General features: G+C 38.2%; 1 protein-coding gene across 1 annotated transcript in view; it reads right to left on the reverse strand.

Annotated features, from left to right (window-relative positions):
- LOC120861597 (transmembrane protease serine 11F-like) overlaps positions 1-24,331 on the reverse strand; it is a 46,282-nt gene that overhangs the window by 6,551 nt on the left and 15,400 nt on the right. The window contains exons 4-9 of the mRNA XM_040237321.1: positions 14,394-14,458; positions 12,342-12,505; positions 10,110-10,148; positions 6,019-6,220; positions 2,159-2,418; positions 923-1,065 (exon numbers count right to left, since the gene is read on the reverse strand). Of these exons, the coding sequence (XP_040093255.1) occupies positions 923-1,065; positions 2,159-2,418; positions 6,019-6,220; positions 10,110-10,148; positions 12,342-12,505; positions 14,394-14,458 (873 nt within the window). The remainder of the gene's footprint in view (positions 1-922; positions 1,066-2,158; positions 2,419-6,018; positions 6,221-10,109; positions 10,149-12,341; positions 12,506-14,393; positions 14,459-24,331) is intronic.

Here is a 24,331-nt window from a genome sequence, read left to right on the forward strand (position 1 = left end):
CAGTCATGTCCGACTCTTTGCAACCCCATGGACTGTAGCCTACCAGGCTCCTCCGTCCGTGGAATTCTCCAGGCAAGAATACTGGAGTGGGTTGCCATTTCCTTCTCCAGGGGATCTTCCCAACCCAGGGATCGAACCCAGTTCTCCTGCATTGGAGGCAGACGCTTTAACCTCTGAGCCACCAGGGAAGCCCATGACTAACCTAGACTGCATATTAAAAAGCAGAGGCATTGCTTTGCCAACAAATGTCAGTCTAGTCAAGGCTATGGTTTTTCCAGTAGTCATGTATGGTTGTGAGAGTTGGACTATAAAGAAAGCTGAACATTGAAGAATTGATTCTTTTGAAATGTGGTGTTGGAGAAGACTCTTGAGAGTCCCTTGGACTGCAAGGAAATCCAACCCATCCATCCTAAAGGAAAACAGTCCTGAATATTCATTGGAAGGACTGATTGAAGCTGAAACTCCAATACTTCAGCCACTTGATGCAAAGAAGTGACTCACTGGAAAAGAGATACTGGGAAAGATTGAAGACAGGAAGAGAAGGGGACTAGAAGATGAGATGGTTGGATGCCATCACCGACTCAATGGACATGAGTTTGAGCAAGCTCTGGGAGTTGGTGATGGACAGCGAGGCCTGGCGTGCTGCAGTCCATGAGGTTGTAAAGAGTTGGACACGACTGAGTGACTGAACTGAACTATGTCAATCTCATTATATTAAATGAAATAATGTATGGAAAGTGTTTAGCATTGTTTTTGCATAATGAACACTCAATATAATAATTTTTATTATCATTGGTTATTTAGGTAAACTGATTCTTTGATAAAATTCATGTTATTTTTTTTCTTTAAACATATAGGCCCAAATTAGAAATCATTAATGGAAACTTTCCTTTTAAAGTGTTGACCTTGTCTTTGAACTTACCTTACATGCATCTACTTTTCCTTCCATGAATCCAGCACACAACATTCCTGAAGTTATCATGCCATCATATACATCCTTTCTGTTACACACCTCAGTGCTTATGGTTTCTACCCTGGCTTGCCGTAGTTTATTTTGTGTTGGTCCTATTACACAAACAAATGAAAAAACAAAAAACATGTTCTTTGAACACAGCTATTTCTAAGACTCAGAAGACACATGAATTGTATATTCTTAGGAGTAAAAGCATTAGATTTTTCATTATTAATGATTGCCTAATTTTATTTTCTGTGGTATAAATGTCTACATGCAAGGAAACAGTACACATATACGTGGCGTTGGTGGTTTAGCTGCTGTCGTGTCCAACTCTTGCATTTGTGGACCTTCAAAAGTTCTTTGAACTCTCAAAACTACACACAATATTGTATGTATATGACTTTTTTCATGATTTTCCACATAAGGAAGCTGAGGCTCAGAGAAGTTCATTGATTTTCCAAAATCTACTCAAGTATAAACCAGGATAAAAACTGTACAGGTCTGTTTGCCCTGCTCTATGCTATACAGTGTTATTTTAGAATGTCACAAAGCATGAGAAACAAAGCAAATGCTGAAGATATATCAACAATATGACACCAGCAGAGAAGAAGGCCAGTGGTTAGGAGGAAAAAATACTGCACAAGTTAGTCTCAAAACATTCACAAACCACTTCTGTGTTTATGACTATTGTATATCCTCATTAAAATTAGGAAGAATTTTAACAACAACAAAAAAGCATATGAAGTATACACTAGCCAGGAGTGTTTACATCTGGCGAATATACAACTTGTAGTAATTTACTTCCCTGTACTCCCATAGCATTTTGTTCCTTCTTAGTGTAACCAGAACAGTCTGTTCATCTTATCCATGTTATAGAACTCTCCTCTTCCCCACGACTGCTCCAAATAATTGTGAACTCCTCAAGGATGGGTATATGATTCCTTTTAGTTTTTTTACTTTAACACATAGCACCTTGTTCTTCTCAGAGCCATACTTTCCTTCTCCATGGAATCTTCCTGACCCAGGGATTGAATCTGGGTCTACCGCACTGCAGGCAGATTCTTTACCATCTGAGCCACCAGGGAATCCCATACACATTAGAAGCATGAACATTTTAATGAAAAGTCTAAAGAGGTACCTCCTAGATGGCACATTAGATCCCAAGATAAATTTGTACTAAGTAAATTACATTGAACAACTCACCATCATCTACAATGGATCCAAATCCTGTGACAAATACACCTGTTTTAGGTCGCAACTTTAAGGATGAATCTGGGAGGCAAACTCTCTGAACTACATTTGAAAACTCAACTCGGGTAGCAAGCTGAGCCAAAGCAATGTCATTTTCATTTGTTTCTTTACGGTAATTTTCATGAATGATAATTTTCCTCAAACTTCGTTTCACTGTGGGTGGTGTTATAGTGATACCAAAAGTAACGATCCATCTATTTGGGTCTTTATTTCTGCATAAAAATAAAGAATAATATTAGTGATACTTAACTGAATCCTTTAAAAACAATTGAAACAGTATTCTTCACAACTATTGGAATTATGTCCCTGAAAAATTCCTATAGCGAGAGAATTTGCAATTGATGGCCTTATGTAAAAAAGGTTAAAATACTGATGATACAAGTGAGAGTAGGAAAGCTCTTAAAATGTTTCACAAGCTCTAAAATTTAAAAGAATACAATAGCTAAGTGGAATTCCATGCTGCAGTTGGAATAATAATAATGGGTAGTATACAATTAGTTTATAACATTTTAATTCTGCCATTTTAATTAAACATTTTGATGTTAAATTAAATTAACAGTTTTGTTCATTAGGAACTCTTCAAATTTGATTTTTTCTCTAATTTCAGTGAAGTATATAGAAATTAATTTTGATCTGTTTTGGACATTATCACCCTAAGAGGTATTTCCTTCTGTATGAGACATTCTCTCCATTCTTATTTTATGATTTAACCTGTTGACTCTTGTTTACTGAGTCTTATCTTGATCTTTGAGACAAAGTGTCATTTGTCTTCTTCACAAACTCTCATGTGTATACGGGATTATTTCTCCACCCAGTGCCCATACTCTGCCCCAATACTCAAGGGCTAAAAGCAGCCTTAACTCATTGTTGTGCTGTTAGAGCTCCCACTACCTTTTCATCTGCTCTGGTCAGTCCCTTTTATTATTTTTGAGGCTTTCCCTTAACACAGATCATTTCTCTACTATGAGATTACACTACAAGCAAATTTTGCATCCTTCTATCATCTCTTTACTCCCTGTTCTACCCTAAACCTGTTTCCTCTTTGTCTAACCAGCCCTTTCAAGAATGACAAAAATATATAGAAACTTGAATTCTCTATGTAAAGGAAAATTATGTAAAAGGAAATTACACATAAGAGAATTCAAAAAGGGAATTTCCCTGTTCATGCGGGATTACTGTGTTGGTGAATCATAAAGTTTTAACTGTAATGCAAAACCTGAAAGATCAGTGGTTTGCAAAGTACTCTGTACTGCCCTAGGGATGAGCAGGCAGAGCCTAGGGGCCAAGGAATTGGGGTATGCAGGGGTCTCCTCTCTCAGCTGCTCTACTTATTTACACTTTAAAGGAAGGTTTAATTCAAAGCAGAAATCTTAAGGATGAAGCATTCATCTGAAAACTAGAATTCTGGAAATTACAAAGACTTATGTTACTTCAGTCCTTAAGGATCTTGTAAACCAACTGAGTAGACAAAATGGAAATACCTTCATGCATGCATGAAAAACCAGAAAGGGAGACTCAAGTAATAGGCACAGTTCAGCATGCTCTACAGATAAGAACACTGAGATTCAGAAATTAAATGACTCGGCCAGGTACATGATATATTCAGCAGGTTAGTGTCAGAGACAGATGGCCCAGGTCTCATGATATCCTGTCAAGAACTTTTCCCTATATACACTTGTTTCACAAAGACTGGGATCATTTTTCATGGGCATAAAGGTGCTAACATTTGTCTTAAATATGATTTTTAAAATATAGTATTTCTGTAGGAAAAAACATAAAAGTTTTAAAAGTATTTGGATAATTGTGATATTGTCTTCAAAGTACCCTTATCTTTCCTTCACAATAGTGTACTTCATTATGCAATTATATGAAATTATATCACATGCGAAATTGATCCCTTCCTCTCCAGGATCATTATCATTTCAAACTCTTTATTATTATTGGCATAAAATATACTATCACATTTTTCATATTAAAAAAAAATTCCTCCTTAGAATCCACAGCCACCCTGGACTATCAAATTTCTCTGCTCCCATTCATTTAAAAACTCCTTGAAAGTGGGATCTAAACTCACTACATCCAATCCTTATCTTTCTTTTCTCTCTTGAATTCATTCTCACCCCTATCACATCTTCACAATTTATTTTATCAAGATCACCAGTTATCTCTGTTTTATCAAACTCAATGGCCAGTCCCTTTATATGTCTGCCCACACAGAAATGGCAGTGGACCTGCTAGAACATGTATCTCAGTCTATATAGCTTGTATCCTTCACTAAATAGCTAAAGACTTTACATTCTGAGCTTATTTCTTTTTAATTTATGTAAGCAAATATCAGTAATAAATTTTTTAAATATATGAAGAATGGAGAACTACATGAGCATGAAAAAATCTTAAAGCCTTGAAGTTAGTGAGACTCAAGTTTACCTAAGCATGATGATATTACTGAGGTTGTAAATACGTACGTGTGCATCCCTTTTCTCTTTTTTCATGAGACAGTGACCATCACCTTAAATCCATTAGGTCATTCTCATTACACATCTGCTCCACAAATAAAGGTGTAGGCATCTTAGAACAATTTGGGTGTTACCCTTAGAAGGATGATCAAGCGCCACCTAGACTTATCAAGGATAGTTTCTTCTGAAAGGGTGTGTGAACAGTGTTGTTGACCAGGACTTTTTTCAGAACTTTTGTTTTTTGAGGGTTTAAAAGGAAAAACTGTCTGTACCCTGATGTTTAAACCTCTGTACCCTGATGTTTAAACCTCAAGGAAAGAAGATAGTGTGTCCCTGATCTTGGGCAATAGCGTGCCTGTGCGTGTCTGTGTATGTGAAGTGATATAGCTGAGTGTTAAGAGCTACAACTGTGAAGTGAAAGTTCCTAAGTCATGTCTGACACTTTGTGACCCCGTGGACTATACAGTCCATGGAATTTTCCAGGCCAGAATACTGGAGTGGGTAGCCTTTCCATTCTCCAGGGTATCTTCCCAACTCAGGGATTGAACACAGGTCTCCTGCATGGCAGGTGAATTCTTTACCAGCCCACATGGTTCTTGGATAATTGGAAGCTGTTGCTTTTTAGTTGCTTCAGTCGTGTCCGACTCCGTGTGACCTCATAGGTGGCAGCCCACCAGGCTCCTCCGTCCCTGGCATTCTCCAGGCAAGAATACTGGAGTGGGTTGCCATTTCCTTCTCCAATGTATGCATGCGTGCTAAGTCACCTCAGTCGTGTCCGACTCTGTGCAATCCTGTGGACAGCAGCCCACCAGGCTCCTCCATCCCCAGAATTCTCCAGGCAAGAATACTGGAGTTGGATGCCATTTCCTTCTCCAGAATTGGAAGGGAGACCTTCAAAAATGATACCTTTGATTTTTTTTTCCTATAAGTGGTGGTGGATATTGATAGTTGGAGGATAGATGAAATAATTTTTTAAAAGTGAAAGTGGCTGAATTTTCCTTAAATATGCAGAAGAGTTTAAATTTGTACATGTATAATAGTCTTTAAAATAATTTATGATGTAGTAGAAAAAGATTGCATAGTTTCATGATGCCACATACAAGGAAACAGATGGTATGAGCCACAAGAATGGCTCTTTGGTTTGGTTTTCACCAGACCAAACATGATATATATTGAGAGAAGAGTGAGGGGATGAGTTCGATTGGGGCATGGAGCAGCCATAATGCATTTAGGGGATAGTGTGCATCCAGAGTGGAGTAGAGGATAATTTGATGAGATTGGACTCTTCCCAGGCACTAAATTGATGGTAATTAATAACTGGGTAAGCAAGACTCACAAGAGCTCTAATACACTTACCTGCGGAAGCAGTGAGCTGCCGTGAGCAGCCACGTGTTACTGATGAGGCTGGCTCCACACTGATGGCCAGCCCCTATGAGCTGGAGGCTGGCCTGCCATGGCCACTCCCCTTCCAAAGCTGCTTCACTTCCTTGAACAATTCTTTCAGTAGATGCAAATGCTGGTAATGGCATGTATGAAGGTGTCATCCTTATTCCACAGCCTGTCACAGAAACAAGTGTTACCTTGCTTTCATGAAAATGAGGGGGGAAAAGCACATCCTGATTTGCACTGGGTGCAGATGCTTAGAGGGTCCATTGAACCTGTTGCTCTTTAGCCCATTTCTAGCACTCGGTCTCTGGGGTTATTCTCTAGGGGTGCTACTATTCCCAGAGAGGTTCAAAAGAAATATTTATCAACATTTCAAGGCATCCAAACCAGAGTGAACTTCTGCCTCTGTACGGAGTATATACAGATGAATAAATAGACAAGTAGATAGATAATTTAAGAGCATAAAAATGTGTAGATCCTCTGCTGAGAGTTTTCAATACATGTGTAGCAAAACACTTTTCAAATGAGAAAACTCAGCCTGGGAAAAAGAACATAAATTACTGAAGGTAACACATCTGGCAAGAGACAGAGTTGGATATTGGAAGGATTAGAAGGATCTATGTCAAAATTTATATTCTTACTACTGAGAGAGTGCAACACTAAATGTCAGCCATGATTCTGCCTTGACATAAATCTGTACATTGTCTTTGAAAAGCCCTGAATTTTAACCATCTTAAATATTAATGACTATCTTGCTTTTCTAAAATTTAAAAAGACTGGTTTTTTTAAACATATTCTGATTCCCTGATAACAAATTCTCAGTTGATTAGACTTCAACCTTAATACCTGAAAGTGCATTGGTATACTTTATTAATGTGCCTTCTAATTATTAATGTTTATATTTTATTAACAATATACTTTTTTAAAAAGAGGTTTTATTCAGAAACAGATTTTAAAAAGTTGTGAAATCATATGTATAAATTTATTATAATTCTGTCATGTAGAGTTTCTCCATTAATATGGTGCCACATCAGTAGAGTCTAATGCCTCCTCTTCCAATTTCCCCTAAAAATAAATGTGAAGGTAATAATAATAAAAATAATATCTACTAGTTATGATCTAGACCCTGTACATAGTGTTACATACACTTGCCCTAATTTTAATAACTCTCTTATTATCTCTCTGTTATTAGATGTTATTATCCTCAGACTGAAGATGAAAAATTTGAGCTTATGGTATTACTCAAAGGCAAAAGGAACAAAATCACCAAAAATTAAGGAAAGATAAGAAAAAAATATGTACATTTTGGAGGTAATTTTCAGTAACTGCAGTATTCAGTGGGTTGGTTTAAAAAAAAACTTCTTGGACTGCCCAGCCTATTTCTTTGAACCAGAACTGTGTGGAGAATCCTAACAATTCTGACAAAGCCACTGATATTGTGATTTTCCACACCAGAAATAAAGGTATAGTTCACCAGTCCCTCGCCAAACAGAAGCTATAGTTCGAAACTTCCAGTCGTGACCCATCAACTCTTTTCTCTATGTATGCATTCAGAAGCCACCATGCCTGCACACCATCTTATCTAGGAACACAGGAAAGATGAAAGGTTCTATGAAAATGTGGTTATTTCATGTAATGGTCTGAATGTGTACTCCCCAAATTTATAGTTGAAATCCCTAACCCTTAAAGGTGGTAGTATTAGTAGGTACAGCCTTCCAGAGGTGCTTACGTCATGAGTGGAGCTCTCATGAATGGATCAGTACCTACCTTGTAAAATAGTCTGCAGAGGAGACCTTAGCCCCTTCCACCAGTGAATGCTGGAACTGGTGGTGCCCTAAAATGGGCGGTTGATGTAGTTTTCATATACTCTGTTTTTCAAATCCAAATTTAATCCTATATCTAACTGTATGGCATGGTTAAGATCCTCAAAATAAGATGATATATAAACTTAGAAGATAGACATATCACTGAAAATTTTCCTCAGAAATTTTCAGAACTTGTGCTGGGTATCAGCAAAGATATTCAAGAAAACATGACCTTAATAAAACAAAGGTAGCCAAACATAAGGGGAAAATATACTCTGAGAAGAGTACACACAACAAAAGATTTGTATGTCAATCAAGAAAATTCAAGAAATCACAGAAATGTCATAACAGATAATAAATCCACATAGGAGAAGAGAAAATGTGACACCAGACAACTGAGGTAAGAGGTTGTCAGGAGTGTAGATCTGATGAGATCTTTCATAATGCACTGAAACTTAACTGGAACTAGAAATAATGATTGTCATAGAGTTTAGTAAATGGACATTCAGATAAAAAATTATTTGTGTCCCTGAGGAAGAAAAAAACCCAAACCAATCAAAATAGAGTCAATTATCAAATTTATGAAGGAAGAATATTTTTCCAGGATGAGAAAAAACAGTGTTCAAGTTGAAAATCTCATAGTGTCCCAGACAAGGTTCAGGGTCAAATACACATCTAGATCTCTTGACAAAAATAAAAGTTATAGGATAAAGATTTCCTACCTTCTTCCAGGAACCAAAAAGATAACTTAAAAGAATAAAAATCACACCAGCCTTAGACTTCTGCTCTATAACAATACACTAGAAGAAGGTGGAATTATATGCATATAGTTATTTGAGAAAATTTATGATCCAAGAATCCTATAAAACATTAAGATAAAGGCAATGGAAAGAGATTCTGATATATGCAACTTCTCAAAAATACACCATCTATGTAGTTGTCTTAACCGGAAAGTAACTTAAAGATACAGCATAACAAGCAAAAAGGTGAATTTAAATCAAGACTCAAGAAAGTGAAATAGTAAATGTATAACAAGAAACTTTGATCCTGAAGCTAAGTTCCGACACTTTGGCCACCTGACATGAAGAGCTGACTCGCTGGAAAAGACCCTGATGCTGGGAAAAATTGAAGGCAAAAGGAGAAGAGAACATCAGAGGATGAAATGGTTAGATAGCATCACTGACTCAATAGACACGAATCTGAGCAAAGTCCGGGAGATAGCGAAGGACAAAGAAGCCTAGCATGTTTCTGTCCTTTGGGTCACAAAGAATCAGCCATGGTTTAGTGACTGAACAACGATCAAGCAAGAGACTTTAGTGATGGATAAATGACTGTGACTGTTGGGATAAAATGGAACATATTGTTTTGAAAAAGATTAGTAATAGAGTACATAAAGTTTGTGCTGGTGCTCAGTCATGTCTGACTGTTTGCAACCTCATGGACTGTAGCCTGCCAGCTCCTCTGTCCATGGGATTATCCAGGCAAGAATACTGGAATGGTTTGCCATTTCCTCCTCAAAGCAATCTTCCTGACCCAGGGATCGAGCCTGTATCGCCTGTGTCTCCTGCACTGGCACGTGGATTCTTTACCTCTGAGTCACCTGGGAAGTCCATGTAAAGATTAGTGATAAGTAAAATGTGAAATTGGTCTTCCCAGGTGGCTCTAGTGGTAAAGAATCCACCTGCCAATGCAGCAGACATAGAGATGCAGGTTTCATCCCTGGGTAGGGAAGATTTCCTGGGGAAGCGCATGGTAACCCACTCCAGTATTCTTGTCTGCAGAATCCCATGGACAGAGGAATCTGGCAGGCTATGGGCCATAGGGTCACAAAGAGTTGAACACGACCAATGGAACTTAGCACACACACATGCAAGATGTTAGAAATATAGCTACATATGTTATGTCTGTAATACCAAGAATACTGTGTAATTTTTTACCACATTCTGTAAGTCAAAACACTAAAAATTATATTTGGCATAAATATATAAATTTAAATGTCTTAAAATGTCAACAGTAATAAAACATAATAAAAAGATTAAGTGGTTTACAACAGAAAAAAACAGCTTGGTATTACTGTTATGATCATTTTGAAATACAGATAGCAAATAATTATACATTGTATGTTCAAAACTAATACAATGTTATATCAATTATACCTCATAAAAGAATGTGGTAAATTCTACTTGTAACTTTCTGGGCTTTTATTAATTATCTTTGCTATGAAATAGACAGTTAATCATGGGCTTTGGAACTTACGGCTGTTGAGAAGATTCCTCATCTTTTTGTTGTCGATAGCTGGAATAAACAAAACATGAATTAGTTGGTGGAAGTGTATGTTCCTATTTTCATGTGATTTTGTTCAAATGGTTACTATAAAATGCTTATTGCCCAAAGAATCCATATAAGATATTTTTGTAACCAAGAAATATATAAATAACCCTCTACTCTGATTTGGTTCAAAATGTATAATTTTACCCTAAAAAGGTAGCATTTTGTTTTCTGATTTTCGCTAAGAAACCAAAAAAACAGAAGTTAGGAAATGAGGAAAGAATGATTAGGATAAATGTCCATGATTGATTTCTGTGGGAGTTCGGATAAAACTAAGGGAAACAACCTCTATTCCCATCACAATTGGTGTTCACTGTTGGACTAGCCTATGTGTGTTAGGCATATGGCTGGAAGCCATGTTGATAGGCATCCCAGGTCCCCCACAGACCAATTCCCAGGCCTTTGACTACAAAGGGTGGGAACTTGGTCCTTGCAGGTGGATGGCTTCTCTCACTGATTACTCTCACAGTGAATATGGTGGAAGTCAGCAGGTACTGGAGGCATGAAGGTCTCTTGTATACAGCCAGCCCCCTATCTCTCCCTCTACTTTATGTCTGCCTTCTGTGACACCTTTTCCCCTTCAAACTTATCTTAGTGTTCCTTTATAGTCAGTTTCATTTGATTGAGGTGGTTTGGTATTTGTTTTATTTGTTAGAAAGTAGGAAAGTATATCATATTTTCTGCAAGAATACTGACTTTCCCCTGAGAGGAATGTGAGCCCCAAATCCTATTAGAAGTCTTCTGGACATTTTACTTCTTTTTATTTAATGTGAGCTTTGTATGTAGCAGAAGAAAATGTATGTGGTAGAATTTTGGTTATCAAGGATGGTCATAGAATATCATTTAATATTAAAACAACCTTTATAATAAAAAGTCAGTATACATGACCAGGAAGGCTGAAAAAATGATTTTTAAAATTGTAAAATAAGAAACTCTACAATTTTAATTTATGGTGGATATTTTACTTTAGCTTATATAATCATGTGTTAGGCACAATTATATTACCAGGAATTGAGATTTAGTTTGAGATTGCCATTTACAGAGTGCTGGAAAATGCCATGTTTTTCCTTGGAATATAATTGGTTTAAAAATAAAGGTGGATACCATATTCTTCATCATTTCTAATTACTCTATTGTGCATGGGGATTCTATCAAAATGTATTTAAAGGATTTTCCTGGTTTTCTACCAACAGAGAAATTAGACAATCTGTTTTTTAAATTCATAGTTGTTAGGAGGGGAAAAGATTCAAGATCTAAAGGACAAGCCTTATTTTTTGGTATTAAATCAGAAGCAACCACATTTGGAAATATTTAATTAGAAACAATAAACAGAGTTGGAATACCTAAAGCCTGTGAGACATATGCTAGAATTCAGGGGGAGGAATAAAAAAAATAAAAAGACATAGTCCCTGATCTTGGCACTTATAGTCTTATTTGAAATACATTATTTTACTTTCTCTAATTTTGTGTTGGTACAGAAAAACAGAAATGTCTCTCAGTTTGGATTCCCACTAGCTGTGAGGCAGTTTTAGTTTTACTTTCATAACCTTTTTGAGCTCCATTTTTTTCTGCTTGGGGGGAAAATGAAATGACAGCTTTCCTGAGTTTGTATTGTGAAGAATCTGTGAGGAGATGACTAAAATTGTTTTAAATTGGAAATAAGCTAGAGAGAATCTCTTTATGGTTCATGTTAATGTTTCTTCCAACAGGCTTCAACCTTCATAAAGATTCTGTTTCTTTGATACTATGGAAGCTAACCCCCAGAACTGGCCTCTGGGAGTCATGATACCTGTGCTTTATTACCCCCCTGCCGCCCCCTGCCGCCAATGCTTACAGGTCTCATCTGACACCTTCCCTGAGTCTAGCTTCCTTAAAATGGTGCAATTAATGCCTACCCTTTCAGGCTTTTGAAAAGATCCAACATGAAAATTCATATACAGGGGTGAATTAAAAACCCATAGTGATGCTGAAGTTAAATATGAAAAAAAAATCATAAAACTAGACTTTACCTCATAGCGAATTTTTATTTTAGTTTTAATCTTCACTGACATACATTCATCAAGGGTGAATTCTTGAGATGAGAGAATACATTGACCTGAATTCTTATTAAAAAAAAAAATTGTGAAGGGAGGGAACCACAAAGATGGTAAAAGGACTTACATGTGAGTGTAAATGATGGTTTGTATATAGTTAAAGGCGTTGATTCTCTCTTCAGACTTTGATATAGAATCCTTTCAATTTTTTTCCTGACTTGCTCAGCACTATCAGTAGATGGGAATCGAAACACAAGCACCATAAGAATGTTCATACCATTTTGATCTGGACTAAAGAGGAAAAAGCAGATAGAGGTAATCATAATAAAGTCAGTTCTCTAACCAGGAACTAGTTTTACACACTAGATTCACACTGGATTTAAACTAGATTCAAACTAGATTTAAAGAAACATAGTGAGTGGAATGTGTGCATATCAGATTTTTAAATGATCTCTAGGAATACCAGCTAAGATAAATAGCTGGAAAAAACATTATTCTTGCCTCTAACTTAGCTCACCATCTAGCTATGAGATAATTTTAGCTTCATAACTTTTTTGAACTTCAAAAAGATGAGGTTGTGGGAGGAGGAGAGGTTCGTGAAATCATGCTCTACACATGCACTTAAGTGATTTGCTTTTTAAGGGATTCTGAACCAAGTTGTAACCAAGGTCATTATTCCTCAGTTGTGGTGTGGAAAAGACAAAGCTCTGTATTCACCAAACCCTTCTTCTAAGCTTTGCCTTCTGAGGAAGAGCTAAATTTCATTTCCTATCCTTCCTTGCAGTTTATTGAAACTCTCTAGTGAATCCTGGACAGAGAAATGTGGGAAGAAATGATGTACCCTGCTCCCAGACCCAGCCCTGGAAGACCTCCTGTACCATCCTCCATGCATTCCCTCTTCCCTTATTTGCCAGCAGAGATTCAGTGGGCAAGTCCATTCTACAATCCAAATCATTCCTACATCCACTTATGCCACTTCTGTTTGGACTGTACCGTGGAAATTAAATAGATCTTTATTGTGTTAAGCCATTGGAGTTTAGGGGCTTAGTAGTCAGTTGATATGAGTTTGAAACATGGATGATTAAAAAAAGAAATTATAAAAGGAGATCATTTGATAAGTTCAAATATAAAAATTTACAATAATGTGTAGAGGTCTAGATATTTTATATTTTGAAAACAAATTTAATTGGAAATATATAAAGAATGAAGGAAGAAAGGAGAGTAGAAAGGGGAAAGGGGATAGAAAAGACATGGGCTCCTGACCATATGTATATTTACTATCAAGAAGTGAAATAAATAAGTATTACAAATACATATGTGTATTTACATATGTATATATGTATATGCATGTTATCACGTGTATATATCAACATATACATAGGTATATATGTTGTTTAGCTACTAAGTTATGTCTGACTCTTTGCAATCCCATGGTCTGTAGCCTGCCAGGCTCCTCTGTTCATGGGATTTTCCAGGCAAGAATACTGGAGTAGGTTGCCATTTCCTTCTTCAGGGGATCGTCCCGACTCAGGGATCAAATCTGAGTGTCCTGCCTTGCAGGTGGATTCTTTATCACTGCACCACCTCTGAAGCTCGAGTGTATAATATGTATGTGTGTAAACTGATTGATATCCACAATAAAATTTTTTAAATTTCATCAATTTTTGTCAAAATTGATAGAAAACAAGATATATTATTCCAGTAAATGCCGAGCCTTTTGGATATTCTATTAAACTATATTCAGGATAAATTTCAGTAACTTATTTTAGTCTCTGATAATGCATACCTTCAATTTATATATGTTGCCTTTTATCAGAACAAAGAGTGAAAAGGCATTAGAAATAAAATAATGCAGGAGCATCCAAGGAAAAACCTTATTGAAGTGAAAATCATAGTCTGATTTTTGGGTAAATTTAAAGTGAGGATAATCAAAAGGTGCTGGCCTTTATGTGCTAAGTCACTTCAGTGGTGTCCAACTCTTTGAGACCCTAGGACAGATCCCAGGCTCCTCTGTCCATGGGATTCTCTAGGCAAGAATATCAGAGTGAGTTGCCATGCCCTCCTCCAGGGGATCTTTCCAGCCGAGGGGTTGAAACCATGTCTCCTGTATCTCTTTCATTGGCAGGCAGATTCTTTACCACTGCTGCCACCTGGGAAGCCCCAAGCCAAGTTTACATACCTTAATTTGATAACATGAGATTTGATAAACCGACCCTCTCCAGAATGTTGAAATATCTTAGACATCTGAATAGAAAAAAAATTTAAAGTGTTAATCCTAAGAAAATGTTACTCTTCACCTTATCTAGAGACATATGGAAAAGTTAAGGATGCGTTTGTTCCCAGACTTGTGAACTGGCTATATGCAGTGGTAAGACTTAAACCAAGTTCTAATCCTTGTAAAACTGAACAATCTTATCATAATAGCTTGATTCTGCTCTAACATGATGTAACAGAGTCATGTACGTTGTAGAGTTGTTTTGAGGATTTAAAAGCAATGTATACCACATGTCACACATTGCCTGATATACTAAACACTATTCATAATGTTCATTTTGATTGTCAAATAATTTAAACTATTGGTGCTATTTTTCCAGGCAGCATTCACCTACCGTATATTTTCCTCATTCTCCAATATGGCATTCTAATCTCTGTTGGTATCAATTTGCTTATTTCTCACATGAATATCCCTTATGAGAGCATTTGACATAATATGTATCAACATCTGCCATGTGACTGATACCCTCACTTGTTAATCTTCTCTTTGGCAGGTCTATATTTCATCACACTTCATACTGTCAGCATTTTATTACTTGGCTTTTCTAGGATTTTGGATATTCTGTGAAATTATCTCCTAAAGTTATCTGATCCCCAAAAGAGTATTGAGGCATTGCCTGAAAAGATTTAAAAAAAAACAAACACCAGAGTGAAAGTCAAAATTCAGAAATTGCAGGTCTGTGTAAGTTTATTGCCCTCTTTGGGAAGAGGGAATATTTGTTCCCTTGCCCAATAGATTCTTCCTTCTCCCTGATTCCTCTAAATTAATAACAGTGCTCAGTAGATTCTACCTCATTAAATATTGAATTTCCCTCTCTTCCTTCCATCTCACTGCTGTGGTCTAAAAATCAGCTCCTTCAAAACTTGTGTTCAGGCTTTTGCAGTGTTCCCCTCACTGGCACCTTTATGTGATTCAACTCTATCTTTCCTTCCCTACTTGTTACCCAATATGCCAGCAGCCAGGATGAGATCCCTAAAGCACAAGTCTGAGTATATTACACTCCTGCTTGAAACCCAGTGTCTCTTAGTAAGAGCTCCACAATCTTAACCCTTCATGGGCCTTATTGTTGTTGCTGTTTAGTCACTCAATTGTATCTTACTGAGACGCCATGGACTGCAGCATGCCAGGCTTCTCTGTTCTTCATTATCTCCCAGAGTTTACTCAGACTCATGGCCATTGAATTGGTGATGCCATCCAACCATCTCATCCTCTGTCGTCCCCTTCACCTTCTGCCTTCAATTTTTCCCAGCATCAGGGTCTTCTTTAATGAGTCAGTTCTTCACATCAGGTGGCCAAAGTATTGGAGCTTCAGCTTCAGCATCAGTCCTTCCAATTAATATTCAGGGTTAATTTTCTTTAGGATTGACTGGTTTGATCTCCTTGCAGTCCAAGGGACTCTCAGGAGTCTTCTCCAGCACTACAGTTCAAAAGTATCAATTCTTTGGCCCTCATCTATCTTTATGGTCCAACTCTTACACCTGTATATAACTACTGGAAAAACCATAGCTTTGATTATATGGACTTTTGTGAGCAAAGTGATGTCTCTGCTTTTTAATACAGTGTCTAGGTTTGTTATAGCTTTTCTTCCATGGAGCAAGCAAATTCTAGTTTTACGGATGCAGTCACCATCCACAGTGCTTTTGGGGGCCCAAGAAAATAAAGACTGTCACTGTTTCCATTTTTTCTCCATCTGCCAGAAAGTTATGGGACTGCATGCCATGATCTTACTTTTTTGAATGTTGAATTTTAATCCAGCTTTCTCATTACCCTCTTTTATCCTCATCAAGAAATTCTTTAGTTCTTCTTTGCATTCTGCCACTAGAGTGGTATCATCTGCATATCATGGTCCTTTTAAAATCTTACTCCTATTATCTTCTTTATTACCTGTTCTTTCCTAATCTTACTCTCCTGGTTCACACCTTTACAATTTTGCACACTCATTTCCCTCTTCCTTCAGTATACTTTTTTTTTTTCAGGTAAGTTTCTTCAATGATAATTATGGTATTCTTCAGTGACAACTAACTTGTCTTTGACTTGCCTTCCTCAAATTCTTCCTTAAATTCTCCTTTTCATGGTAAATAGATGGAGAAACAGTGGAAACAGTGGCAGACTTTATTTATTTTTTGGCTCCCAAATCACTGCAGATGGTGACTGCAGCCATGAAATTAAAAGACTCTTACTCCTTGGAAGGAAAGTTATGGTTATGAGCAACCTAGACTGCATATTAAAAAGCAGAGATATTACTTTGCAAACAAAGGTCCATCTAGTCCAGGCTACAGTTTTTCCAGTAGTCATGTATGGATGTGAGAATTGGACTATAAAGAAAGCTGAGCGCTGAAGACTTGATCCTTTTGAACTGTGGTGTTGGACAGACCCTTGAGAGTCCCTTGGACTGCAAGGAGATCCAACCAGTCCATCCTAAAAGAGATCAGTCCTGAATGTTAATTGGAAGGACTGACGTTGAAGCTGAAACTCCAATATTTTGGCCTGATGTGAAGAGCTGACTCAGTGGAAAAGACATTGATACTGGGAAAGATTGAGGGCAGGAGAAGGGGATTACAGAAGATGAGATGGTTGGATGGCATCATCGACTCAATAGGCATGAGTTTGGGTAAACTCTTGGAGTTGGTGATGGACAGGGAGGTCTGTCATGCTGCAGTCCATGGGGTTGCAAAGAGTTGGAAATGACTGAGTGACTGAACTGAACTGAACTGAAGCCACCCCAGCGTCTTGCACATGATTCTATTGTAGCAATTATCACACTGGTTTACAATTGTCTTTCCCACTCTGGACTGTATGTTTAGTGTTTGACACAATGCCTGGTCCACAGTAAATGCTCAATGTATGTTAGATGGATTAAATAAATGAATGAATAAATGAGAAAATGAATGAAAGTTCAAGAATACCATAAAGGAGAGAAGATAATAACATGGTTGTTTTTGCTTTATCTGCAAGTCATGTTGCCAAGGGTAAGTAAAACTCTGTGGGAATCTAAAGCAAGGCAGAAGCCAGGAGACCCCAGAAGTGACCCCCACCCCCTTCATAAGTGGTCATTCCAAGGGTTTGGAACAGTTCTGATTTATGTCACTTATGATTCACTAAGCTTTTCAGAACACATTTCATTTTTATTTCTCAAGGAACAAGGAGAAAATGTGATGTTAAGATCTCTGCATGTGTGCAGGCATGCTCACATGTCTGACTCTTTTGTGATCTTATGGATCATAGCCTTTGCTCATCTGTCCATGGATGTCCCCAGGCAAGAATACTGGAGTAAGTAACCAGTTCCTTCTTCAGAGGATCTTCTCAACCCAGGGATCAAACCCACATCTCCTGCATCCTGCTTTGGCAGGCAGATTCTTTACCACTGAGTCATCTGGGAAGCCCTTAAGATTTTTAGCACTTTAATATAAGTGGCCTCTGAAATTCTGAACTGTGTACATAATGGCACTGTAGGAAAGGATCAGGATTCTGTCATATCAGAGTGTAAGAAATTACTAAGAATCTATTTGAACTAAAATGTGATATTAATAAGACCATGGTCCCTTGAGGAGTTGACCTCTATTTAAAAAATGAGTAGATTCTGGTATAGTACACTATTGGTGTAACCACGAATAATAGCTTATATGTATTAAGTCCATTTACATGGTAGGCATTGGACCAACTCCTTAGTCAACTTCATACAGCCTTATGAGGAGAGTATTTTCTTTATTGTCATCAGTCCCATTTTATAGGTGAAAAAACTGAAGCTCAAGACACTTAATTGTCTAAATTGGCATTGGAAGTGGTTGTTCTGCCATGTGAACCCAGGATATCTGGCTTGAGATCTTGTATTCTTAAGCATTAAGTGACATTGACAACCCCAAGTTACTTATATGCCTGATGACAGATTTTCAGGTTGGTGGGGGTAGAGGTTTGGGGGCAGGAAGCCCTTAAAGAAGTCCTCAAAGCATCTTTTATTTCCTGAATCTAAGCCTAATAAAAGATAATCCCCCAGGAATTTGCTTTTTTTCTGCTTCTAGTTTAACAAGGCTAAGGGAACCACTTCTTTTTGGACACCTAATCATTGTTGTAACCAATTTCTGGAGAAGTTAAATCTATGTTTATATTTATCTATTGGAAGATCCGTATATATAAGTAAATGTTATATTTAGTCCAAATTATAAAAAATTAATTGTATCCTTCTTTTTTTTAATGGTCTAAACTTAAGAATGGTTTGGCTTGGAAACTAACAAACAGAGATCATTCTGTTGTTTTTGAGATTGCATCCAGGTACTGCATTTTGGCCTCTTTTATTAACTATGATGGTTACTCCATTTCTTCTAAGGGATTCTTGCCCACAGTAGTATATATGATGGTCATCTGAGTTAAATTCACCCATTCAGTCCATTTTAGTTCCCTGATTCCTAAAATGTTGACGTTCACTCTGGCCATCTCCTGTTTGACCACTTCCAATTCGCTTTGATTCATGGACCTGACATTCCAGGTTCCTATGCAAGATAGCCTTTTATAGCATTGCACCTTGTGTGCATCAAGAACCACATCCACAACTGAATGATCTCTGTTCATTTCCAAGGTAAACCACGCAATATCAGGATAGTCTAAGTCTATACCCAGACCAATAATGCTGCAGAAGCTGAAGTTGAAAGTTTCTATGAAGACCTACAAGACCTTTTAGAACTAATACCCCAAAAAGGTATTTTCATTATAGGGGACTGGAATGCAAAAGTAGGAAGTCAAGAAACACCTGGAGAAACAGATAAATTTGTCCTTGGAGTAGCAAACACCCTCTTCCAAGAACACAAGAGAAGACCCTACACATGGACGTCACCAGATGGTCAATACTGAAATCAAACTGATTACATTCTTTGCAGTCAAAGATGTAGAAGCTCTATACAGTCAGCAAAAACAAGACCAGGAGCTGACTTTGGCTCAGATTATAAACTCCTTATTTCCAAATTCAGACTTAAATTGAAGAAAGTAGAGAAAACCACTAGACCATTCAGGTATGACCTACCTCAAATACTTTACAATTATACAGTTGAAATGGGAAATAGATTTAAGGGACTAGATCTGATTGACAGAGTACCTGATGAAGTATGGATGGAGGTTCGTGACATTGTACAGGAGACAGGGATTAAGACCATCCCCAAGAAAAAGAAATGCAAAAAAGCAAAATGGCTCTCTGAGGAGCCCTTACAAAAAGCTGTCAAAAGAAGAGAAGCAAAATACAAAGGAGAAAAGGAAAGATATACCCATTTAAATGCAGAGTTCCAAAGAATAGCAAGGAGAGATAAGAAAGCCTTCCTCAGTGATCAATGCAAAGAAATAGAGGAAAGCAATAGCATGGGAAAGACTAGAGACCGCTTTAAGAAAATTAGAGATACCAAGGGAACATTTCATGCAAAGATGGGCACAATAAAGGATAGAAATTGTATGGACCTAACAGAAGAGAAGATATTAAGAAGAGGTGGCAAGAATACACAGAAGAACTGTGCAAAAAAGATCTTCATGACCCAGATAATCACGATGGTGTGATCACTCACCTAGAGCCAGACATCGTGGGATGTGAAGTCAAGTGGGCCTTAGGAGAAATCACTATGAAAAAAGCTAGTGGAGGCAATGGAATTTTCGTTGAACTAGTTCAAATCCTAAAAGATGATGCAGTGAAAGTGCTGCACTCAATATGCCAGCACATTTGGAAAACTCAGCAGTGGTCACAAGACTGGAAAAGTCAGTTTTCCTTCCAATCCCAAAGAAAGGCAATGCCAAAGAACATTCAAACTACTGCACAATTGCACTCATCTCACACGCTAGTGAAGTAATGCTCAAAATTCTCCAAGCCAGGCTTCAACAATATGTGAATCGTGAACTTCCAGATGTTCAAGCTGGTTTTAGAAAAGGCAGAGGAACCAGAGATCAAATTGCCAACATCCGCTGGATCATCAAAAAAGCAAGAGAGTTCCAGAAAAACATCTCTTTCTGCTTTATTGACTATGCCAAAGCCCTTTACTGTGTGGATCACAATAAACTGTGGAAAATTCTGAAAGAGGTGGGAATACCAGACCACCTGACCTGCCTCTTGAGAAATCTGTATGCAGGTCAGGAAGCAACAGTTAGAACTGCACATGGAACAACAGACTGGTTCCAAATAAGAAAAGGAGTACGTCAAGGCTGTTTATTGTCACCTTGCTTATTTAACTTATATGCAGAGTACATCATGAGAAATGCTGGACTGGAGGAAGTACAAGCTGGAATCAAAATTGCTGGGAGAAATATCAATAATCTCAGATATGAAGGTGATAGCACCCTTATGGCAGAAAGTGAAGAAGAACTAAAGAGCCTCTTGATGAAAGTGAAAGAGGAGAATGAAAAAGTTGGCTTAAAGCTCAACATTCAGAAAAGTAAGATCATGGCATCTGGTCCCATCACTTCATGGCAGATAGATGGGGAAACAGTGGAAACAGTGGCTGACTTTATTTTGGGGGGCTCCAAAATCACTGTAGATGGTGATTGAAACCATGGAATTAAAAGACGCTTACTCCTTGGAAGGAAAGTTACGACCAACCTAGACTGCATATTAAAAAGCAGAGACATTACTTTGCCAACAAAGGTCCGTCTAGTCAAGGCTACAGTTTTCCAGTAGTCATGTATGGATGTGAGAGTTGGACTATAAAGAAAGCTGAGCGCCAAAGAATTGATGCGTTTGAACTGTGGTGTTGGAGAAGACTCTTGAGCATCCCTTGGACTACAAGGAGATCCAACCAATCCATCCTAAAAGAGATCAGTTCTGAGTGTTCATTGGAAGGACTAATGTTGAAGCTGAAACTCCAATACTTTGGCCACCTGATGTGAAGAGCTGACTCATTGGAAAAGATCCTGATGCTGGGAAAGATTGAAGACAGGAGAAGGGTGTGACAGAGGATGAGATGGTTGGATGGCATCACTGACTCAATGGGCATGAGTTTGGGTAAACTCTGGGAGTTGGTGATGGACAGGGAGGCCTGTCAAGCTGCAGTCCATTTGGTCACAAAGAGTGAACCCTACAGAGGGACTGAACTGAACTGAACTGAACTGAAATCTAAGATTACTAGAGAGTGCTCCATTTTAAGCAAGATAATGACTAAGCCCATTTGTTGTGGTTCAGTCCCTAAGTCATATCTGACTCTTTGCTACCCCATGGAGTACAGTAGGCCAGGCTTCCCTTTCCTTTACTGAGCAGATAGCTCAAATTCATGTCCATTGCGTTGATGCTGTTATCTAACCATCTCATCCTCTGTTGCCCCCTTCTCCTCCTGCCCTTAATCTGGTAAAATGAAAATAAAACATTTTCCTTAAAATCAGACACAAACTGTAGTCCTTGATGTGACTCTAGGATCAAAATTAAAAGAGCATAATTGAAAAAATATGTGTGGCCCTGACTAAAAGTACATCCAGTAACCAAAAGTTACTGTCTTTGGCAAGCTTGAGCTTGTGCCTTCCCTCTGTCTGGGAACTGCATGCAGATTAGGTCTTTATGGAAGATTAGTAGTTACTGGTGAGAACTAGGAAATCCCTTTCTGGGCCCACCCATGAAAGTAATCAGACAAGTTCTGCAGATACCCTGCTTCTTTCAGGGGAAAAGCTACACACACACACACACACACACACACACACACACACACACACACAAAACAACCAAACAAAAAAACACTCCCTTCCCAAACCACACTAGACTGCTTTCCTCTCCAAGGAAGCTTTTTGCTAGCTCAAAGAGATGTTTACTTCCCCTGAGCCCCTAAAATACTGATTGTTTGAGTCATAGATTAGACTATTATATTTTGCAATATAGCAGCTCTAGTATTATCATTCAGTCTTGTAAGCTCTTATATGTCATATTATTTGCTACATAAATTATCTTTTTCTAATATTGTCCATGTCTAAACTTCCACATATAAACAATATTATACACTCCAAATAAAGAAGGAACTGTACTATGTAGACCTTGGCATTTTTCATTAGCTTGCACAAAAGAGGTACACAATAACATTTTCATAAATTCATTGATTCTCCAGCTATGGTTAATCTTAATCAATGGTATGAAGAAAAAAAAATGCTGGCTTTTGCAGTGCTTCAAGACTCTTTCATTGTATCCCATTGTTTCCTTTTATCCTAACTTATTTGTTCATTCAGAACAATTGGCTGGAGTATCCTAGATTTGTTACTGTGACAATACTGGATAAAGAGTAGGAACAAAAAGCGTGGTCCCTGGGCTCATAGAATAGAGAGATAGCCAGTAATAAATAGTTAAATACAAAGGCTGGAATTTGCTGGTGGTCCAGAGGTTAGAACGCTACACTCTGCTGAGGGCCTATGTTCAGTCCTCGTCAGAGAATTAAAATGCCACAAACTGTAGAGTGGCCCCCCTAAAAGGTAACTAAAACAGTAAGGTAATTCAGGATAATGGCTGAGGGTCTATAATTACCTCCAGAGAGGTAACATGATACATGAAGGATACAGGAAGGATCAGAAGGATCAGAAGAAGTAAGCAACAGAAAGAGTGGGATCAGGGGGTGCAGTTCCAGATAGAAGGAAAAAAATGTGTAGGTAATCTCAAAGAATTGATGCTTTTGAACTGTGGTGTTGGAGAAGACTTTTGAGCGTCCCTTGGACAGCAAGGAGATCCAACCAGTCTATCCTAGAGGAAATCAGTCCTGAATATTCATTGGAAGGACTGATGCTGAAGCTGAGACTCCAGTACTTTGGCCACCTGATACGAAGAACTGACTCATTTGAAAAGACCTTGATGCTGGGAATGACTGAAGGCAGGAGGAAAAGGGCATGACAGAGGATGAGATGGTTGGATGGCATCACTGACTCAATGGACATGAGTTTGAGTAAGCCCTGGGAGTTGGTGATGAACAGGGAAGCCTGGCATACCGCAGTCCATGGGGTCACAAAGAGTCAGACATGACTGAGTGACTGAACTGAACTGAATCTCAAAGAAGACCATTATGGTCAGAGAATAGTGAGCAAGGAAGAGAATGTAAAAGTTGGAAGAATAGTCAGAACCTCTGGGTACTAGATGCCAGCAGCTTTCCTCCTCCCAGTGTGACAACAACAACAAAAAATATCTCCAGGAATTGCAAAATATCTTTAGGGAAACAAAAGGGCCCATAATTGAAAATCATTGGACCAGACTGTGGATCAAGGCAACTCAACCACAAAGGGAGTCTCTCTGCTCTAAAACCTCCAAGAGAGACTCAGCACTTGGAAATACGACATGAGAAAAAGGATAAGAGTGAAAAGAGGTTATAAAGGCTCATCATATTTCTATACACTGGTAAAAACCATTTTTAAAGAATGCACTTTGAAAAGATATCCATTAACAATGACCCAAAACAAACAAACCCCATATACACATAAAACCAAACAACCACAAAACAGTCATCTCAGTTCAGTTCAGTTCAGCCGCTCAGTCGTGTCCAATTCTTTGCGGCCCCATGAACTGCAGCACGCCAGGCCTCCCTGTCCATCACCAACTCCCGGAGTTCACGCAAACTCAAGTCCATCAAGTCGGTGATGCCATCCAGCCATCTCATCCTGTGTCGTCCCCTTCTCCTCCTGCCCCCAATCCCTCCCAGCATCAGGGTCTTTCCAAAATGAGTCAACTCTTTGCACGAGGTGACCAAAGTATTGGAGTTTCAGCTTCAGTATCAGTCCTTCCAGTGAACACCCAGAACTGACCTCCTTTAGGATGGACTGGTTGGATCTCCTTGTAGTCCAAGGGACTCTCAAGAGTCTTCTCCAACACTACAGTTCAAAAGCATCATTTCTTCGGCACTCAGCTTTCTTCACAGTCCAAC

The sequence above is a fragment of the Oryx dammah genome, unplaced genomic scaffold, assembly GCF_014754425.2.
Source record: "Oryx dammah isolate SB20612 unplaced genomic scaffold, SCBI_Odam_1.1 HiC_scaffold_3, whole genome shotgun sequence".
Classification (NCBI taxonomy): Eukaryota; Metazoa; Chordata; class Mammalia; order Artiodactyla; family Bovidae; genus Oryx; species Oryx dammah.